Here is a 19,415-nt window from a genome sequence, read left to right on the forward strand (position 1 = left end):
CAGCCTTAAAGACTATAGCTAGCTACCAAATTAAACCTTCCATACAAGGAACCTCCCAAAATAATGCTCACCCTTAATCTTTTTTCATCACTAAAGTTCATTTGCGTGGAAGCTCTCCCACTACTTTCTATTACATCTAGATAACTTTTTTTTTTTTAAAAAAATTGTTCTTCAATACCTTCACTAATAGTTAAAACACTAATAGAAAAAATTGCCTAAAAATTTTTCATCAACAATTTTATTGCCCACAGTACCTGAAATTTGGTTTGGGACCCATGTCCTTGAGTGGGTTGCTCTTTTTTTAAGTCATATGCAACGTATTTTCAGCTTTTTTTTTTTTTCAAGACTTTTACATAAAGATAGGCTGAGCAAATAACTGAAGAAAAATTGCATACGTCCTATTTCAAAGGCAAAACGAAAGACAATTAAAAATTGCAGGTACTTTTGAACAATAAATGTTCCAATAGAAAATTTCAAAGGAATTCTCCCATAATAAAACACATTTGTCAAAAATATTAATTTCGTTCGGTGGGCCATTATACATCCTTTCCCCTAGGGATGAAAATGGTTGGCCATGATTTGCCAAAAGAAAAGATAAACCAATTTTAGATTAAAAGACTCCTGATTTGATGGGCGTATGTAAATATATGATATATTTTATTGATATAATTATGAGGTCACCTCTCCGTGATAACGATGTATATCTAATTAAGAAAATCAGTGGAACAATACGGAGGCTAATCAATGGTTAGATGTCAATGATGAAACTCCCTAATCAAGTTAGCCTTCGACTTAAAGCAGTAAGCACCGACTAATGACTCATCTAATTGGTTTCCCCTCAACTTTGAGACAAATTCAAAAAACCAACAAATACATTACTACTCCTAATCGTACCAAGTGTGTGAGACCATAATGCCGATTGTGAAAGTAACAATCATTGTATCATTGATGATGCCCAACATCCTTATAATATAAGAAAATGAATTTACCTTTATGTCCCAGTTTTTTCTTCAAGACTCTACTCTATATATGTGTAAAATTAATAACTAAACACTTAAAAGTGTTATCATTTGTGTATTAGTAAAAAGAATGCTTTAAAAAAAATGCAACCTTGGTGCAAATAGGTGAGAAGAGAAGGAAATTTAAATACGAGAGAGAATAAAAGGGGAGGAAAAGCAGCTTCGTAGGGGGCCCATGACATGTCCTCTCAAAGAAGACGTGCTTTTCATCTTTCTTCACTGCACTAACCACATTCTTTCACCTTCCTTTCTCCCCCAAATTGACATTTCTATTATTCCCCCAAACCCACTAAATTAATATCTCCAGCCATCCATACAATTCAATTCCCTCCTCCCTGCAATATAGCTATATGGCTACCATGTCCGGCGAATTTCAGAGTAATTCCGGCCAAGGCACCTCGTCGGTGAGGCCAGCTGCTGTCGGTGATCAGCCTGAGAAACAGCAGACGCCGCTGAGCCGATACGAGTCACAGAAGCGGCGAGACTGGAACACTTTCGGCCAGTATCTGAAGAATCAGTCACCTCCGGTTTCTCTCGCTCACTGTAACTACAACCACGTCCTAGATTTTCTGCGCTACCTCGATCAGTTCGGGAAGACTAAGGTCCACTTACAAGGTTGCGTGTTTTTCGGCCAACCCGACCCGCCTGCCCCTTGCACCTGTCCCCTCAGGCAGGCCTGGGGCAGCCTGGATGCCCTCATCGGACGTCTGCGAGCTGCCTTCGAAGAGCACGGCGGCTCACCGGAGAATAATCCATTCGGAAGTGGAGCTATCAGGGTGTATCTGCGTGAAGTGAAAGAGTGTCAGGCAAAGGCCAGAGGAATTCTGTATAAGAAGAAGAAGAAGAAGAGAACCCCAATTAAGGGACCTCATCAGACAGCCAAGACTCTAAAGCAAATGGCTTCTTGAGAGAACGTAACCTTGCCTCAGCTTTCGTGTCAGGTATATATATCTATATATATATATAAGCTTCTTCATATATATGATCTGCTTCGCATAGATAAACGAAAGATTTTGCTTTAAAAGAACCCAAAATAAGAGGATGAACAGAGACCAGACACCTGGGAAATTTGAAGGGTATAGATGCGGATTACATTTGTACTGTAGTGTACGTACAAAACCCTAGAACGAGGGGTAAAAACCCTAATTTTGCATATAGTAAAACTATGGAGAGATGGATCGTTTTGCCTGAACAACATTTTACAGGACTGGTGATTAGGCTAGAAGCAATTAAGAATAGTCTGATCCCATGGTCATTTTCTCTCTCCTATCATTCAAATCACTGTTTTTGCAGTTTCCTAATTAAATACTCCTCGGGGTGTTTACTTTATACTTAATTTGGGCCTTTTTCTTGATTCTGCTGGATATTTGTGCTCCCCATTTCTTTTGTGGCCCTTCACATGTCATTACGTTGCATGTAATTACATACACATATTGACGTAGGAACATAAATATATATACTCGAATTCATTTTCCATATAAGTGATTAATGTGTATATGAATATCAGTCCCAGCTAGCTAGCTCCAAATGCTGATGCGTAGCAAAAAGCTTTCTTGTTATATATTACCCCTCTCACTTTCTTTTAAGAACCTTCGAAATTGGGTTTAATTAGTTGTTCAATGTTAGCCATACTTGTAAGATATTTCATTTTATAACTGATGCATGTGATGAAGGCCAGTGGTCTATAGCTAGCAAGCACACATATGTACTTTTTTTTGGTGCTTGTCTGGTTAATTTGTCATTTAATGTGATTGTCTCACTTGTTGTCCAAAGTGTATATATACGAGTCCTCTTTGCAAGCTTATTGGATGTGCAAACTGCGTGGACGATCCATATGGTAAGAATTTATAAAAAAAATTTTCCAAAATACTGAAGAAAATATACATTAATGGGAAGCGAAGGAAGAAGGAAGGAGCGGGATAAAGTTATGTGAAAATCTGTCTAATCGAACAAATTATAAGATAACTAGAAATGTTTACTAGTACTCATGTCTTGCATAAACTCAAAAAATAGATGGAAGTCAAATCAATCATAACGTAAATATCATAAACAGCACGGTCCACCAAGAAACAGTGTTCATAAACTAAGCCACATAATCTGGCTAGCTATACACAGTTGATGAATTAGTAAATAGTATACTAGTAGCTATAAGTAGATATAGCTAGGAGATACATATTTCCATAGATTTAACTAGAATGTCTTAAGAAAAGATCGATATAGTTTATGCTTGAATAGAGGCATCGATAATAGCCTGTATATTAGCCAGTGAAATTCGATCGGGTATTTATGCATTTGTAGGAGACAAGGGTATGTAAATGACCAGGTAATTAAGTTAAATATCAAATACGCACATCTATGTCCATTAAAGAGTTGATTGTTACGCACTTATTATGAAAAATGATAGACCCTTGTTATATATTTTTTCCTGTTGAATTTGTTATGTCAGCGTCGAAAATATATGGTAATACTGCATTTGAACTTTCAGTTTGCATTTTTTGTGTATAAGAAAGTGTGTTGATTGGGGCCAATTGAGCATCACAGACAAGGAGGCCTTCTACTCCAATAGACTTTGGAGAGATACATATACGTGTGTTTGATGTCACATATTGTCTTAACATTTTAAAACATTAAGCCCGAGAGTTTTCATTAATACACACACCCCCCTCTAATAGTATACTCTCTCTGTCCCATTTTATAAGCAACAACTATCATCTCCTTCTTATCTCTAAATATAAGCAACATTTGCAAACTGTCTTAAATTTATATAATGGATTTTCTATTTTGCCCTCATTAATTATTTATTTTGATACTTAATAGATTTATTATCTCATTTCTCAAACCATCATCTCTCCATCATACATTCTCTCTCTTCCATAATTCTCTTTATTATAATAATTTTCTTATTCTCTCTCTTATACTCTCTCCTCCCAATAAATAAGGGCATTTTAGATAAAGAACTTTTAATTTTTACAAATTTATTGTCTTTAACTAATTTTAACTAACATTTTAATCTATATGATGAGCTCTAATATTGCTTATAAAAAGGGATGGAGGAAGTACACTTCTTCTCTTGTAAATATTGTCATTTTTCTTTGAAAATCTCTCAATGAATATGTTCTTCTCTGCATTTAATCAAAACATAAAAACCGGCTTTTCATCATTTAGTAGTGTAGTTTATGCCAACGGGACTAGCTGATCTAGCTACGTATTATATTAAATATCTGGCAAAAGTCCTTTTGTGTTTGTTCTATAGGTCACTTGAAATCAATTTTGCTGCAACTATTTACTCCTCTGATCCTATTTATAAGACACTTCCAACATGTTTCACACAGACAAAAAAAAACCTTAAACTACATTAACTCTTCATTAAAATATAACAACTTTTTAATTCTACCCCCATTTAATATATACACCTTTCAAAAAATAACTATTTACACTATAATAAATGAATGACAAAATAATACATTCATGCTAAAAATTTAATAAAGTGACTTATAAATAGGACTAAGAAAAACCTTCTCTCTTTACCTTATAAATAGGACTAGAGGAGTAGTTTGAATAAATGTAATCTTCTGCATTTGCAGAAGATTATTTCAGTTTGTTCTTAAATGCTGACAACCTCCATTGTTTAATGAAAGCCGTGCATGCATGCGACCCTGGAAATACATCCCCACACACACTGACTAAAAATCCAATCAGAAATGCTACAAGAAATAGAAACCTGAATTCTATATAGATTAACCTCTACAAATACTTTGCAAATTCAAAAAAAAGTCGCATGTTTATATTTAAATTTTAAACTAAAATCTTGTGCCCTTTTTCTTTATGTATATAAAAATAAATAAATACACACACTTGTAGACCTTCAGACGATTTATTCATAAAAAGTTGTCCCAAAGCAAGAAAAGGAAACTAGGAGTTCGGAAGTGTGTCTCACTTAATTAGTTTCTGTTGGGAATAAAAAAAAATTATAGTGTTGGGTTTTTTGTGGATAGGGTGGTAGTATTAGGTAATGCATTTATACATAATAGCTAGGTAGTGTAATTTTCACAAACACGCACATTGCTATTTTTTTTAATTAGAAGTGGTAGCATTCATGCAGGATTAAATCAAACTTGCGATCTGGCGCCAGTAAGAGCAATCTGGCACTTTTTAATATCTAAATTTTGGTTGAATGTTTTTAATTAACTCATGTAGATTGAGGTTAGTCTCATGTATTATTATTTTATTATTTATTGTCGTTATAGGGAGTGTTTGGGTAACCCTAAAAGCACTTCTTAGAAATACTTTTCTGCAAATCGAGACAAACTCCTCTACATGTTTATTTCACATACTGTAAAAACACTTTTAAAACCGTAATTTTGTTTTTACCCGGACACCCCCATATACTAGTTCTTCACCGTTGCCATGAAGCTTAGATTGAATGAGTAGTATGCTGAACCGTGTCCCTTTCATGTAAACCCGGTCTTGTCCTTTGCCTATAGCATGCCATAGGTTTTGATGAGTATTAATACTCCAAATTTTTGTAATTAACGACTTATTTAAGCGAAGCTGATTGGAAGAGGACCTCTTGAAATATATACCTCAAGGTGAAGTTAGAGATAGGAAGAGAGTATTGCTCATAGCTTTATTTGGCATTGAAAGGACTCTTCATAAAAGTTCTATTAAGACAAGTGCGTACATATAGAGATACAATTAATATATTAATTAAGTTGTCAATTCACATAGCATGTATATATTTGTTAAGTTATTAGATAGCCTGGCCTCTTAATCTTCTCAATTAACGCGTTGCAAGTAGCTTGTTGGAGTGAAAAAGGAGCATCTTTAGCTCAAATGGTTGACAAGAACCCTTGGCATGTCAGCTAATTAAAGCGTGTGAAAATCGCAAGAGTCACATTTTCTCATTTGTGGCAGAACACATGAGGGGAAACAGTAATATATATGGAGTATGACTTTGGGAGTTTTGATTAATCGGGAAATCATTTAGTTGGGGAACCAAACTAAGAACTAGTTGCAGTGATATGCCTGCTGGGGGTGCGTAGTTTACGCACAAATGCATAATGATGCTTATAAACACACACAAAACCCAGCAGAGAGCTGCCGATTAAGAGGTAAATGATTATATAAAATTAAGGGAGAAGTCCAGGTAGGTGTGATTTAGTAGACAACGTTAATTAGGCTGTAATGAAAATGGAAAATCATTTTCTCTACATGGAGAACCCAGTTGCGCGCGCGCACATATATGATTCAGTTGCAATGACGAGAAGTTCTGGAAACTGGAAATGCGCTTGCAGAATTCTCAAGTTGCACCAGACATTGATGATGTTTAGTGGGTGCATCTACATGCGTGTCTATTATACGTGTATCTCTTCATTATTATATTCAATCATACTTATAATTAATACGGCTAATATGGATTTTTATTGTATGATCTGCATAATTATATTTATATTAATGTACAAGGGTCAGCTTAATTAGATATTTTCCATCATTTACTTGCATATTCTGATGAGAGCGTCCATGAATGCGTGTGTTTTCATGTATGTACGTACGTACGTAGGTACGTAGCTACGTACATATGTATGGGATAGAATATTTAAATGATAACATGATGACTAGCGTATATATATGCAGGGCTGCACGAAAGAAAAAGGTGGAATTAGCAGAAGTGTTATGGAGAAAGAGCATTGGCTGAAATCATCCAACTCTGCTGCCTCATTTCCACACATATTCAGCACAAACAGAAGGGAAAGAACAAGCGAAGTAATATGATATGTGTCGTCGTTAATTATAAGAATATGTTGTCTTCGTGAAATTAAACCACCTTAATTACTTTCAGCAAATAATCTTCGTTTATATCTTCTTAATTCTAGTCCAGCTGTCTGCCCATGCACATGTATTTGTATATATTACCTATTTGGATATTGTTAGCTTAAGATATCGTCTCAAGGCAAATTAATGGCTTTCTCCATATGCTGGCTGTGTGCGTCGGAATTAAATGCCTTGCCTGGGGTTTCACTTTAATTTACACAAAACTCTTGTTACGCATGTCCGATTCAGATGTAAAAACTAGGTAATACAGTAACAGTGCAGTAGTAATATATATATATATATTGTAACTAGAACTAACTGATATAAACTGAACAAAACGGCGAACCTCTAGCAATCTTGCTTTGCGAAGTTGGAGATCAACTAGCAAAGCCTGAATCGAGTGTAAGAGATTTTCCTTAATTAAGGTCTAGAGTTCAAATTCTGTGTATGAAAAAATAATGTTAAATTTTTTTAGGATTTTCTGCGGTTGGGAGAAATCTAACTTTTGCTCTCAGTATTTGAGACAAATTAGTCTCTGCAGCTGCCAATAAAAAATATCCATGGTATCTCCCGAAAATATAACGGTTGTATAAATATAGATCGAAATATTGGTGAGTATCTCCCGATACTTAATATAAGATCTATTTAATTAATTTGATTAAATTAAAAAAATAAGTAAATTAGTTAATTATTATAAAAATATGATATGTTTTTCTTAAAATACCATAATTATCTTCTTTAATATCCCCCTTCTCTCCTACTTGATTATGGTTGAAAGAGTATCAATAGAGTTAATTTAAAAAAATTAATAAATATGATAACTAGGCCTTACATTTAGAAAACATTAGCTGAATAATTAAGGATAGGATGAGTATACATGATAGTGGCATTGGGAGTTCCCCGACACCCCTATTATTAATAAATTACAAGGGAAATTTTCAGTTCCTATGTAGAATTAGTTATTAATATGTCACATACGTTATATCTTTAAAATATTATATCAATATAACAAAAAATTATTAGTAAATTTTATAACTTACTTTTGAGATACAAATAAATATAAATTTTTCATAACACAAGTTAAACTTCAAATAAATTTTGATTGCTTAGCTTTAGAATATCAGAAAAGAAGAAATAAAAAAACGCAGCCATTTCGTACCAATAATTAAAATTCATTTTTTTTAAAAAAAAAAGATAATGTGTGACATTCTTAACGAGATATACAGACTGAGTCATACAAGTGAGTTTGACCAGCAAGTATCCCATCAGTATCAGTGATAAATTATCTCACTATGATAATCGTGTTCATTCTCTTATAGAACTTGTCTTGTTTTCATTGGAGACATTCAAATTAATTAGGTATCAAAACAGTTTTTCAATCGTGATTTACGAAATGCAAAATAAATTTATGAGACAAGGCTTGCCCCAATTGTGAACGTACTTTTTTTTTTTTGGTCAAAATTGTGAATGTACTTATAAGTGCTCATATTAAACAACTTCAAACAAACCCTAAACTGTGTTTAGCATGCAATAATCAAAACATGACAATGTATGAAAGCAGGATGTAAGAACGACGCAATATATTCATCGTCTAGAATAAATATCTTCATATTCTTTTTTTGGCCAAGAATATCTCCGTGTTCTTAAAAATTTTCACCCTAAAATTATTTCCTCAATCGGCTTGTCTTATGAGGCATTAATATTTAACATATTAATCAATATCATTATTACAACACGTCCATCCATATCCATATTGCTGCATTAAAATTTGCCCCAATCATTCTGGATAATCATCTTCCATGGTGCAACTTTGGAAATCTGATTGCTGCATCACTTGCCTTGTCTCTTTTGATTGATTTATTTATTTGCTATATTCCCTCTTGGAGGTTTGATCGTCACCCACATAGGCCCTTGCACCGTCTCAACCAATTTTAAATGATAAGCCAGGTTTCTAATAGGCGATGATGTTTACTAGATTTTGTTTAAGAATTTTAGACACCTGAATTCCTTTAATTTTATAATCTTAATATTATATCATCGTAAATATAGAATATATAATGCTATAACATTCATCTGTGTGCGCGTATAAAGTCAAACTATCTACAAGTCGCACGCTATGGTTCAGTTCCAAAACTTTTGTTTCTTTTATTTTCTTTTCTTTTTTTTAAAGCGACACTCATTCCTCTCAGCAATATTTTACCATGGTAAATACACTTCCAGTTTACTAAAATAATTAAATTTGAAGATAACACTACATGTTTAAGGGCAAGAAAAGAAAAAGAAAATAACACTACATATTTTCCTTCAGCTTCTTGAAGAAATGCCAGTCCGCTATGAATTATCTCAGCATACTGGAGGGGTGAAAAACTGGTTAGAAACAGTACTGACCTAAATTAGACATTGTATATGTGAGCTCGACTTGGATCGAGCACGGTTACTGAATTAATTCACTACGGCCTCCAACGTACAGACGAAAATCCAGCTAAATGAATGATAGTCGTTAATTGGTAATCCCTGATGATGGCATACCTATCAGCAGCTTAAGATATACCTTACCAGAAGGTTATACTTTAAGAAACAGGATCTCAATTCTCAAAAAGCCTTCCAATCAGCAATCACTGTCCAAGCTTTGCGCACTTGGCTAGCTATACATATCTGCAGTAATGAACAAATTCAATCAATTACAATCTGTTGAAAAACAAAAAATTTAAAGGAAATTTAATATTTTGAGGTTTCAAGTTTTAACACAACTATAACTTGATCCCTCTACTATGACTCAGTATGACTCAATCTCTGAATCTTTAACTTGGTTAAAACTCAGTCTTTAATTTTTTTCTTCATTTAATAAATTAATCCTCTTTTTATACATGACTCACTTTGAGTCATCCCAAGTAGCTTCCAAATAAGCTCCACCGGCCTGGCAGGTGCATCTCTGCTCTGCCAAGCGACTTCCTCCCTCTAGTGCAATTATTCCTTCTTCCGTGTTTTTAGTTCCCAGCTTCTTCTTACAGGTTCAAGTTCGAGTTAAGAGAAATGTTTAGACGGCAGTCAATCTCCCACTTGATACTTTAGTCACCAGAAACGCTCATTTTAAAGATCAGCTAGGATAACAGATGAGTAATAGCATTTTTAAGTGATGAAAACCGACCAAATATACTTCAGAAAAAACACCGCCTTGAGTAGCTGGATAATAGGATAAACATGCAATGGCAGCCGAAAATCTAAGATGCCTGATGTAAGCATACTTGTCCAGAGCAATTATTGTAAAACTACGAGGAGAAGAGTAATCAAATAAGGATACTCCCGGGTGCCAAACATATTTATACTGGCTAACCATGAATGGAATTAAAGTTACCAATAGGGAGAATCTATACCTGGTTCTCCTAAATAAATGGGTATTTCATTTTGCAGAATGAAAATTCTCCTTAGATGCATGTAAATGCTCCATGGCAAGTCTCATATGAAAACAATAATAAACATTAACAGATGTAACTTGTTGTCACCATTTTGTTCAGCTCATGACGCAACAAGGCATTCATTCCTTTGCAAGTCTGTAACACTCTCTTCTTATTTATTCGAGACCTAAGAAAAAAACTAACCTCTTTTATTTGTACCTCTGCACACGTAAAATAGTATTATTACGTTGGAGAGATTCTGTGCGTGTAAAAACCTATGCTTGTCTTTACAGTATAGTAATTTTCTTGTTTAGAGTTCAAACCCTCTTAATGTAACTAAAGTATCGTACTTCCCTAACTTTAGCCTGTAAACGAAAGACTTGAAAACGCTACATCATATCCATCATTGGGCGACAGTGTGCAGAATCTATGCAAGAGTTCTACTCAACAGAATCAAGAATTCACAATATCTCAGGAGGTCATCCATAATAAAAATTTATCAAGATGACATGATAAGCCCCACCTCTTTGGTGATATTATCTGGTTGAATTCAGGCCGAGTCGGGACCCAACAGGGGTTAAGCCCTTCGTTTTTCATTCATAAGACTCAAACTTCAGACTTAGTTTACGGGAAAGAACCTAATTTCAAATACAATTACCAACTGCTTAACGTCAAACACAGGCAGAAGAAATAAGGAGATTAGCACCCAAAAAATTTGCAATAAAAGGAAATATAACATCATTCAGGCCTAAGTATAATAATCCAACCATATTAACATCACAAAGCAAAAGCTAATTAATTTACCGTCATAAAAACCCAACAGTTACATCATCAACTGAGCATACTGCCAGTACACACCTTTGTCTTCACTTTAATCACTCAAGAACCAAGAGGCATCTAAAACAAAGGGCAACTGGAATCAAGTATGGAAGTTTGAAGCACACAATGGTAAGAAAAACAGCCTTTTGTCAATCCTATTCCTTGGTTCTGCCAGCAAAGCTGTACACTGTTTAAGATCTAAGGAAGCTGCTATGTACTTCTTGCAAGTTGCTAGCAACATGTACTACTCTCAGGCCAAAAAGAAAATGTGTATTATTCAATGATGTGCAAACACGTCGAAGATGAAGCACTGTTCACGTCCATGTCCGCATCAGTGTTCATGGCAATGCTAAAAGGTCTTAGTCTTTCATGTCTTAGTTTGTATTTGGTTGTGTGCACACCTGGGGTTATATTCTTTTCATATGACTGCGTGTTACTTTATAATATTGATATTTCTCGGGACTTAATTTGCATTATAGTTTTCCCTTTATAAATTTTAGATACATAAATTAGTTTTCTTATTTGTTCTGACTTATTTAGATTGGTTGCCTCAATTCTGTGACATGGCCATTGGCTACCCTCCCCTGTTGCATCAGAGTGATGAGGTTTTGGTGCCTGCAGCCTCAACCTGGCTGATGATAACATTCACTTGCAAGCGAATTACTCTCAGAACAGAGGAGATGAAGTGGTTCCTCAGAAAACAAACTGCTAGGTTTTCCCCCTAAGAGAAAAACTGCAATAATTTACTTATAAACTTCACAGACAATGAATTTAGAACAGGGTAATGCCACACCACTATAGACCATGTGAAGAAACACGTAAGCCTGAACAAGGAAGCTGTCTTTTTAAGATATATTCAATTCAAGGACAAATTTAATAAATTAGGAAGAACTTTCTATGACAATGTAAGAAAGCGCACAAGCACGACTAGCTTATTTAATTGTAAAGCGAAATAACTATTACATAAAATGATTGCTTTTTCTACACACAAAATCTACACCAAAAACCTATTTCTCCCACCAACCAACAATCAAACCGGAAATACCCTTGCGACCCAATAGCCTATAACCACGATATAAGCTACTTACTCCATACCGTCGAAACAAAATAACTAAAGTTTATGGCTTTATGCTATGCCATCAACCCAGAACTTGAGAAGACAACGAGAAAGTTTTAACTTACCATTAGATCCAGGTCGCTTCCCGCGCTTGATCCTCCCCAACTGAACTTGCGTGTCCATGAACATATGCATCCTTTGTACTTCCAGATCTTTAGTAAACTGCATCCTCTGTTTCTCCAAATCCACCATCTGCCTCAATTTCTCTCTCTCCATTCTCTCATAAACTTCCCCGAACCTCTCGATTGCTTTTGCCAAGCTCCTCACCCCTTCCTTCTCCCTCTCTTCTTCCTCAACCTCGCTTCCCCTCTCTTCAACTTCATCTTCCTCGCCCTCGTCGTCATCCTCATCCTCATCGGCCTCTGCTGCAGCTGCCGCGGCTGCCATAGCTGAATAATTCCTCATGAAGAATCCATCCTCCAATAGTGCCGCCGCCGACCGCTTCTGCGGTAGCGCTAAGGTCGTCACCGGCACCGCAGGTACGGGGGACGGGGTTTTATGATACGGCAAAGAAAGCGGCACCGGAGGCGACGGCGACGCCTTTTTTGCACTCAAAGCAGGCCCAATCAAAACGTCTAAGCGATCGAAGAAGGGCCAAGTAGAAGGAGCCCCGCCTGGGGAGGAAACCCTATTCTTCTCAATCTTATACTTCTTCTTAATGGTGTCGATGCGGTTCTTGCACTGAACATCCGTCCGATGCGTCTTCTTGGTATGACCATGTAGAGCGTTGACAGCGTCCGCCACGTCCTGCCAGTCCTTCTGACGGAGATTGCCGCGGTTAAGCTGTATATAACGGCGGCCCCAAGCGTCGACGAGGGTGGAGGTAGCTTCCTCGGTCCAACAATCTTCGCGGACGGGCATCGGGCGCGAATGGTTCACAGGCGGCGTGAGAGACTCGCGCATATCCCCCATCGGAGAAAGAACGGCGACTAGCCGGAGAGAAGGTGAAAGGGGTTAAAGTGGGAACGATGAGAGAGAAAGAGGGAGGAGAGTGGCGGACGCATGAGAGAAGGAGAAAGAGAGTAGGGTAATGCGGTACGGTAGAGGCGTTGAGTCGCCGGGGAAGGGCGCGTGACGTTGAAGGGAACCCACTGAGTCTGAGACGGGCCGTGGAAAGTGGCTGGCGTCATGGGATCGGCTCGGCTTGGCCGCTCCATGTTTTTCACAATCACAATATCACATTTGTTTTGCTTTGGAGAACCAACATATCCCTATATCATAGTATGATCATATGCCAGCCAAAATACTACTGTAAATTAAGAAAAAAAAGAGATATAGCAGTATATATGGAACATTGGTTTTGACTTTTGACTTTGGACTTTTGAAGTTTTGATTTTAAGGATTCCTTTTCCCGGGGAATCCAGCATTTTACTATGATTGTTTCGCGAAGTTTTCTTCCAAGGCTTTGTTATCCTCATCACTCACTCAGAATCGCATGTAGACAAGTATTTGTAACCAGGAAAAAAAAAACTTGTAAAATATTTTTTTTATCTAATCTATAAATTATTTTTAACATATTTCATACATACTGATAAAAATTTTAAATTTTATTAACTCTCTTTTAAAATTAAATAATTTTCTAATTTCATCTCTATTTAATATACAATATATTTTATAAAAATAAAATCAACACAATAATAAATTAAGAATAAAATTATACATTCATATGAAATTTTTTTCTCTCTTCTTATAAATAGAATAAAAAATTTTCTTCTCTCAGTCTATAAATAAAACTAGAGGAGTACTTTCACATAAATTGAAATAATTTTTTTCTCATATCCTTATTTTATTATAAAATGATTTTTAAAATCATAGTTTGATTTTTTTTCAAATACCCCTATCAGATGCTTCATCCACATTATTTGAGTGCGCTTTGATAATTTAACCCAGCACTTATAGTAACAGTAATGGCAGGGACACCTTCAAATTATTAACGAGTTAGCAACATCCTTGTTAAGTGTTTATAAAGAGAAAAACCATGAATATTAAATAATATATAAATTAATTAATTAATTTTAAAATTTGACCTGAATAATTTATAGCTGGATATTATTATTACAATATTTTATAAAGTAAATTTTTCCCACTGTTTTTTTTCCCAAACCTAGCCAAAATAGTTTGGAGATGTTCAAAATAACGCTGTTTATGAAAAATAATGACTTTTACTGGACCCATCAGACGGGAGTTTAATGTGATTTGCAATTTATTAATTAAAATTTGAAAAGAAAATGAATAAATAATAATATTTTGTTTACCGGTGTGGCTTGTCATTCATAATATTATGAATGAAGAAAAGCAAACGAAAAGAATTAAGCCGAATAAACACTTTAAAAACCCATATCACCTCAAATCACTCGGTCATGTTTAATATTTGAGAAATCACCTTTGCAACATGATTTTGAGTGGCTGAATGCCAACCTAATCATACATAAAATCCAGTTTGTAAAATACTACTTCTAATTCTAATTATAAGAGATAGTTGACTAATTTGAGGAGACTAAGAAAAAAAGTTAAGTTAGTTATTTGTAATAAATAGGTGTTATCTTTCCCAAAATATCATTATTAATCAAGTGTATTGGTTAAAACTACTATTGTTAGAAGGGATACATTAGGAAGAAATGCATAAATATTAGAGACAAAATAGATTAGGGTCTTATATTTAAGATCAAAATAAAAATAAATAAGATCTTATATTAAGGACCAAAGGTAGTAAACTGCACTATAAATAAATTATATTGTATATACAGAATCGAAGGTAGTATTTAGATTAGATTATTTAAAAGTTATTACTATTAATTTCCAGAAAGAACAACATATTTTTGGTCTTCTCAAAACCTCTTCCTCTTCTTCTGTTGGAAGGCAGGTTTATAACTCGCTAGCTTTATTCTGAACCGGACAAACAAGGCTATAAGAACCTCTCGTCTCTGTCGTCAACATTAACAGATAGCTTCTCCATGGTCCCCAAGCCGCTTCCCCAGTTTTCTAAAGTCAAAACTCAAATCCAACCAAATCTAACCCTCAGGTCCCCACCATTCTTCTCTGTGGGACTTGTGTAGGTACGGTTTGAAACTGCTTCTTCTTCCACTTGGTTAAGAACTAGAATTTAGATCATTATAACGTTTGTCTATTTTATGAAACTCTCTTATATCCCGCAACAGCCACCTTAAGTCCACTGTCAAATCAAAGCCTTTCTTTCTTACTCAAAGAAAGTTGGCTTCTTTATTTAGTTTATAGCAATGATGATTCCAATTTGGGTTTGTCTCGTAAAGGAAAATTGAAAACCCTGCAAGTTTTGGAACTGAGCCAATTCTGCCATCAAGAGCGGCTCATCAACCCCTTCGTCACACTCGCTAATATTTCTTAGACTCTGCAAATCTTGTATCTTCCACTTGAAAAGTGGCTCTACATACTTGCTCAGAAGCACAATAACCGTACTCTCAAAGATCGCACAAAGAACAGTAATGCATTATGCCATTATGAGACATGAAAAAAGTTGCATGATGTTTCTGCAAAGTGTCCAGAAAGATGTTGGTTCCTGACCCACTTCACTTGTATTGGGACCTGACATGCCATTAGATGAACTGGTTTACAGATTAGATCACATTAATTTTAATGATTCCTTCATGCACGAACTTGCCTGTCAACTTTTTGTTGACCACCACAGCTGGTGCCGGGAGCTTTCGACCGAAAAAAGTTGAATCACAAATCAGAAATATCAGATCCACAAGACATCAGCACGAGCTTTTGCTTATCATAGCTCCAACTTATTATATTTCCCCCTTCTATCAAAATTTTTAGACTCTAATGTGCATACATTTCATATTAGGTACGTATCCCAGTCCCTATTCTTGTGAAAAACTGGATGAGGATTTTTCTCCAGTGGGTAGGGAAGTCCGCCATAGCTTAATGCAATACGCTACGATATAAGAATGCAGAGAAGAAGTCTTCTTAAATTTAATGCAATATACTACGATAAGAAATGGAACTCCTCTTTGTAAGGGAAAGTGATGGAAGCATTAGGTGAGCTTTTAGCGTTAAAGTATGAACGGCACCGACAAATTAAACAACGCTCCATGACGATGTCAATGTGTGAGAGAGAGAGAGAGAGACTCTTTCTGACATTCTGGGTTTTCTTTAAATTTTGTTCTTTACATAATAATATTCTTAAACTAATGACTTAGAATTTATCTCAGAACAAAAGTTCGTAGGTTGCTCCAATATAACGCGAGCTTCCATTAACAAAATGATCATGTGTAGAGCCGGTAATACGGGCTGGGCTCGCGGGCCCAGCCCGCCAAAAAAGGCGGGCTTGGGTTGATGTTTTCCTAGCCCTAGCCCGCACCGCTTTTGGCCCGCTCCGCCGCGGGCCAGCCCGTCAGCCCGCTTTTTTTTTTTTTTTTTTACTTTTTCTGATTTTTAATACATTATATAATATAGTTAGATGATTTTGACCATTAAATTTCATATGGACATTACCTCATCCATATCATTATATATATAATTAATTAAGCACTTCATATATATGTATGGTTATATGAAGAGCACTATCCATCTTTTATTTTTATATCTATTTGTCGTTAGTATGCACGGCTTCATAAGATTAGATAAATATGTGATTTTCATATAGTCATACATACACACACATAAAAGATTTACTTAATTAATTTGGATAAGAAAACTAGTTAAATTAATTATTTATAAAAAAATATATATGTTAGTTTTTCTTAAATTTCTTCTAATATTATAAATTAATTCTCTTTTTTTTTATTAGGATCCATTACTCAAGTTTAAAACTCGGAGCCTAATTTCAACATTTCAAATTAGGTTTAACTCATACTAATATAATAAATTTAAAAAAAAAAAATTTAGGCGGGCTTTGCCAGCCCGCACCGCATTTGGCCCGCACCGCGGCGGGCTGGCCCATATCCGCACCGCCAGCCCGCTTTCCCAGGTCTAATCATGTGGCAATCATCTCTCATTATGATTGATTTGAATGCAGAATCACTAATGAACAGATAATTACTGACACAGCAGAACTGCAGAAGTGGGATCTTTTATATCCATGCATGCAGTAATAGATCAAAATTTCTTCACGAACGGTAAGTAAATTAAAAGCGCGCAATATATAGAAAGTCCTGGATTTATATCTTTATCACAGTTACAATTTTATAGCACCCATCATGATTTGATCTATAATATATGCCCCACTGAGCGAACAATGACCACCCAAAAGATCGTAAAAGCTCAAAACTATTTCCACAATGGAAACTGACCCATTTATGGCCCTAATCTGATTGCAGAATTATCCGCCTCTAGCACTAGAGCAACCCAGTTTCAAAATCCATAAGATAAGCATTATTACAATTTTTCTTTTTAACTGCGTTCCTCTATCTATAAGCCTATGTACAGAGAAGAAGCACTGGCGGAAGAGGAAGAAGACACAAAGGAAAAACTAAAAAAGAAATTCATTTTTTCTTTGGAAGTTCAAAAAATGGATTGCAAATATCTCTTAAAATAAACCCTGTAATATATGGATAAAAAGGATGAAGCGGGCTTCGTTGAAATCATAAGATTTCGGAAACAATCAAGAACCACCCCCTTACAGATCACTTGGAGACTCCGAAATGCTCTCCAGGTGAGGTCTCCACACGGCGACGCGCCCTCTTCTTCTATCTCTCTGCGTCGAGAGCTTCTCGGATAGTATATCCGTCAAGTACCGATCGGAGGATAGAATCTGCAGATTAGCCATGGCCACGGCGGCGTTGCCGCTATTACTATCTCTGTTTGTCAACGTTCTCTCACTCCGCTCCTTCTTCTTCTTATTCTTCGGCGCCGACGATGTGGGCCGACTCTTCTCCTCCGGCGTCAGGAAGTAAATCTTGCCTCGTTGGAGCTCGGCATCGGGAGGGACGATCACGATCTTGGGAACGACACCGTCATCGGCAGACGACGGAGAGCAGGGTTTCTTGAGGACGTGCTTGGGGTACAACTTCATGACGTCGCTGGCCTTGACGGAGCCGCTGATTTCCTCGACGCGGCCATTGGAGTGAACTATGCGGATCACATCCAGTGCTCCGCAGGGAAGAATGCAAGAGATGCAACACCTTATGGTGTTCTTCATGCCTGCAACTTCTTCCCCTGCTTCCTCTGTATGGTGTTAAAAAAAAAATTTTTCCCCCCTAACAGAGCAAGAGAGGAGACAGATGGAACTGGGTCATAGGGAGAGATATTGGATAAGAAGAAGGAGGAGGAGAAGAACGAAGAAGCAGAAGCATTTTGGGTAATGAAGGGGCATGATTTTAACGGGGAAGCTTTATTGGGTTGGAGGTATATTTAATGAAGAGCTTTTAGGAAAGGATTGGGAATATTATAGAATGAATGAATATTAGTAAGAAGTAAGCAAAGGGGAGGAGTAGATTGGGATGGAATTTATGGTATGAATAATTGCAGCACACTCTGTACTTGGGCTTTTCATGCATAATTCAGGGGCCCTCAGGTCAGTCCCTGGCCTCCACACGAACACACACTGACTGATATGAGTTTTTCATCTCAATAAGAACACATGTTAGGGGCTGCAGGATGAGGATATTCAAAGCTGACATGTGTATGGTGCATGATTGGGACTGCCTAGCAAGCAAAGACACTAACCCCAAGAAAAGAGAGCCTTTCAATAATCTTCAATGTTTTTACATTTAATTCAGCCGTATTGAACATCTTTTTGAACAACATGTGGGTGAATGATTGTGAAGGAAGACATTAAGGAGGAGTGGACGTGTGGGTAGCTATCAAAATTAAAAAGTTTGAGACTTTGGGGGCTCTAAAAGTAGAATGAGTTGGGGAAGGAGCGAAAAAGATAAGGGATTTTTTTTTGGGGGGGGGGGGGTGTGAAAAAGGGGGGATGGCGAAATGTGAAGAAGAGGAAGGCAGGATCATGTGGGAATGTGGGGAGGGAGTGACATTGGAAGGGGTAGTGGCAACGGGGATTCACACTTTTTATGAGGTTCTGTGAAGTGCTTTGACTAAGGCCTACGTATTTGTCTGCTACCAAACCCCAATTAATCCCTCCGTTTTGTCCTTTTCCTCTTTTTCATACGCCTATGCTTGCACATATTTCACTCCCTATTTTCACTCCTTCTTTCTAATTCACTAAGTAGATTAAATAAATTAGTTAAATTAATTATTTATAGATTAATTTTTCATAATAAATAATATATCAAAACTGAAGAATTAAACTCTAATGTAGATCATCCAAAA

The 19,415-nt window shown here is 36.2% G+C and overlaps 3 protein-coding genes across 4 annotated transcripts; 1 reads left to right on the forward strand and 2 right to left on the reverse strand.

The window, feature by feature from the left end:
- The first annotated feature begins 1,235 nt into the window (after positions 1 to 1,235).
- On the forward strand, positions 1,236 to 7,046 carry LOC114722873 (protein LIGHT-DEPENDENT SHORT HYPOCOTYLS 10-like). Its single transcript, XM_028908998.1, has 2 exons — positions 1,236 to 1,960; positions 6,654 to 7,046. The coding sequence occupies exon 1, from the start codon at positions 1,370 to 1,372 to the stop codon at positions 1,925 to 1,927; it is 558 nt and encodes a 185-aa protein (XP_028764831.1). The 5' UTR covers positions 1,236 to 1,369; the 3' UTR covers positions 1,928 to 1,960; positions 6,654 to 7,046.
- Positions 7,047 to 9,013: 1,967 nt separating this feature from the next.
- Positions 9,014 to 13,423, reverse strand: LOC114722966 (trihelix transcription factor ASIL2-like). 2 transcript variants are annotated; one of them, XM_028909086.1, is made up of 2 exons: positions 12,227 to 13,423; positions 9,014 to 9,485 (listed from the first exon to the last, which is right to left on the reverse strand). In XM_028909086.1, exons 1-2 carry the CDS (start codon positions 13,071 to 13,073, stop codon positions 9,472 to 9,474), a joined length of 861 nt encoding a protein of 286 aa, XP_028764919.1. In that variant the 5' UTR covers positions 13,074 to 13,423; the 3' UTR covers positions 9,014 to 9,471. The 2 variants fall into 2 exon arrangements, with proteins under 2 accessions (XP_028764919.1, XP_028764920.1); XM_028909087.1 differs by lacking the exon at positions 9,014 to 9,485 and adding an exon at positions 10,766 to 10,863.
- Positions 13,424 to 17,291: 3,868 nt separating this feature from the next.
- LOC114722997 (uncharacterized) lies at positions 17,292 to 18,306 on the reverse strand. Its single transcript, XM_028909151.1, has one exon. The coding sequence runs from the start codon at positions 18,280 to 18,282 to the stop codon at positions 17,761 to 17,763; it is 522 nt and encodes a 173-aa protein (XP_028764984.1). The 5' UTR covers positions 18,283 to 18,306; the 3' UTR covers positions 17,292 to 17,760.
- Positions 18,307 to 19,415: the final 1,109 nt, after the last annotated feature.

This window comes from Neltuma alba, unplaced genomic scaffold (assembly GCF_004799145.2).
Source record: "Neltuma alba isolate B1F8T4 unplaced genomic scaffold, ASM479914v2 tig00012116_pilon, whole genome shotgun sequence".
NCBI classification, from domain to species: domain Eukaryota; kingdom Viridiplantae; phylum Streptophyta; class Magnoliopsida; order Fabales; family Fabaceae; genus Neltuma; species Neltuma alba.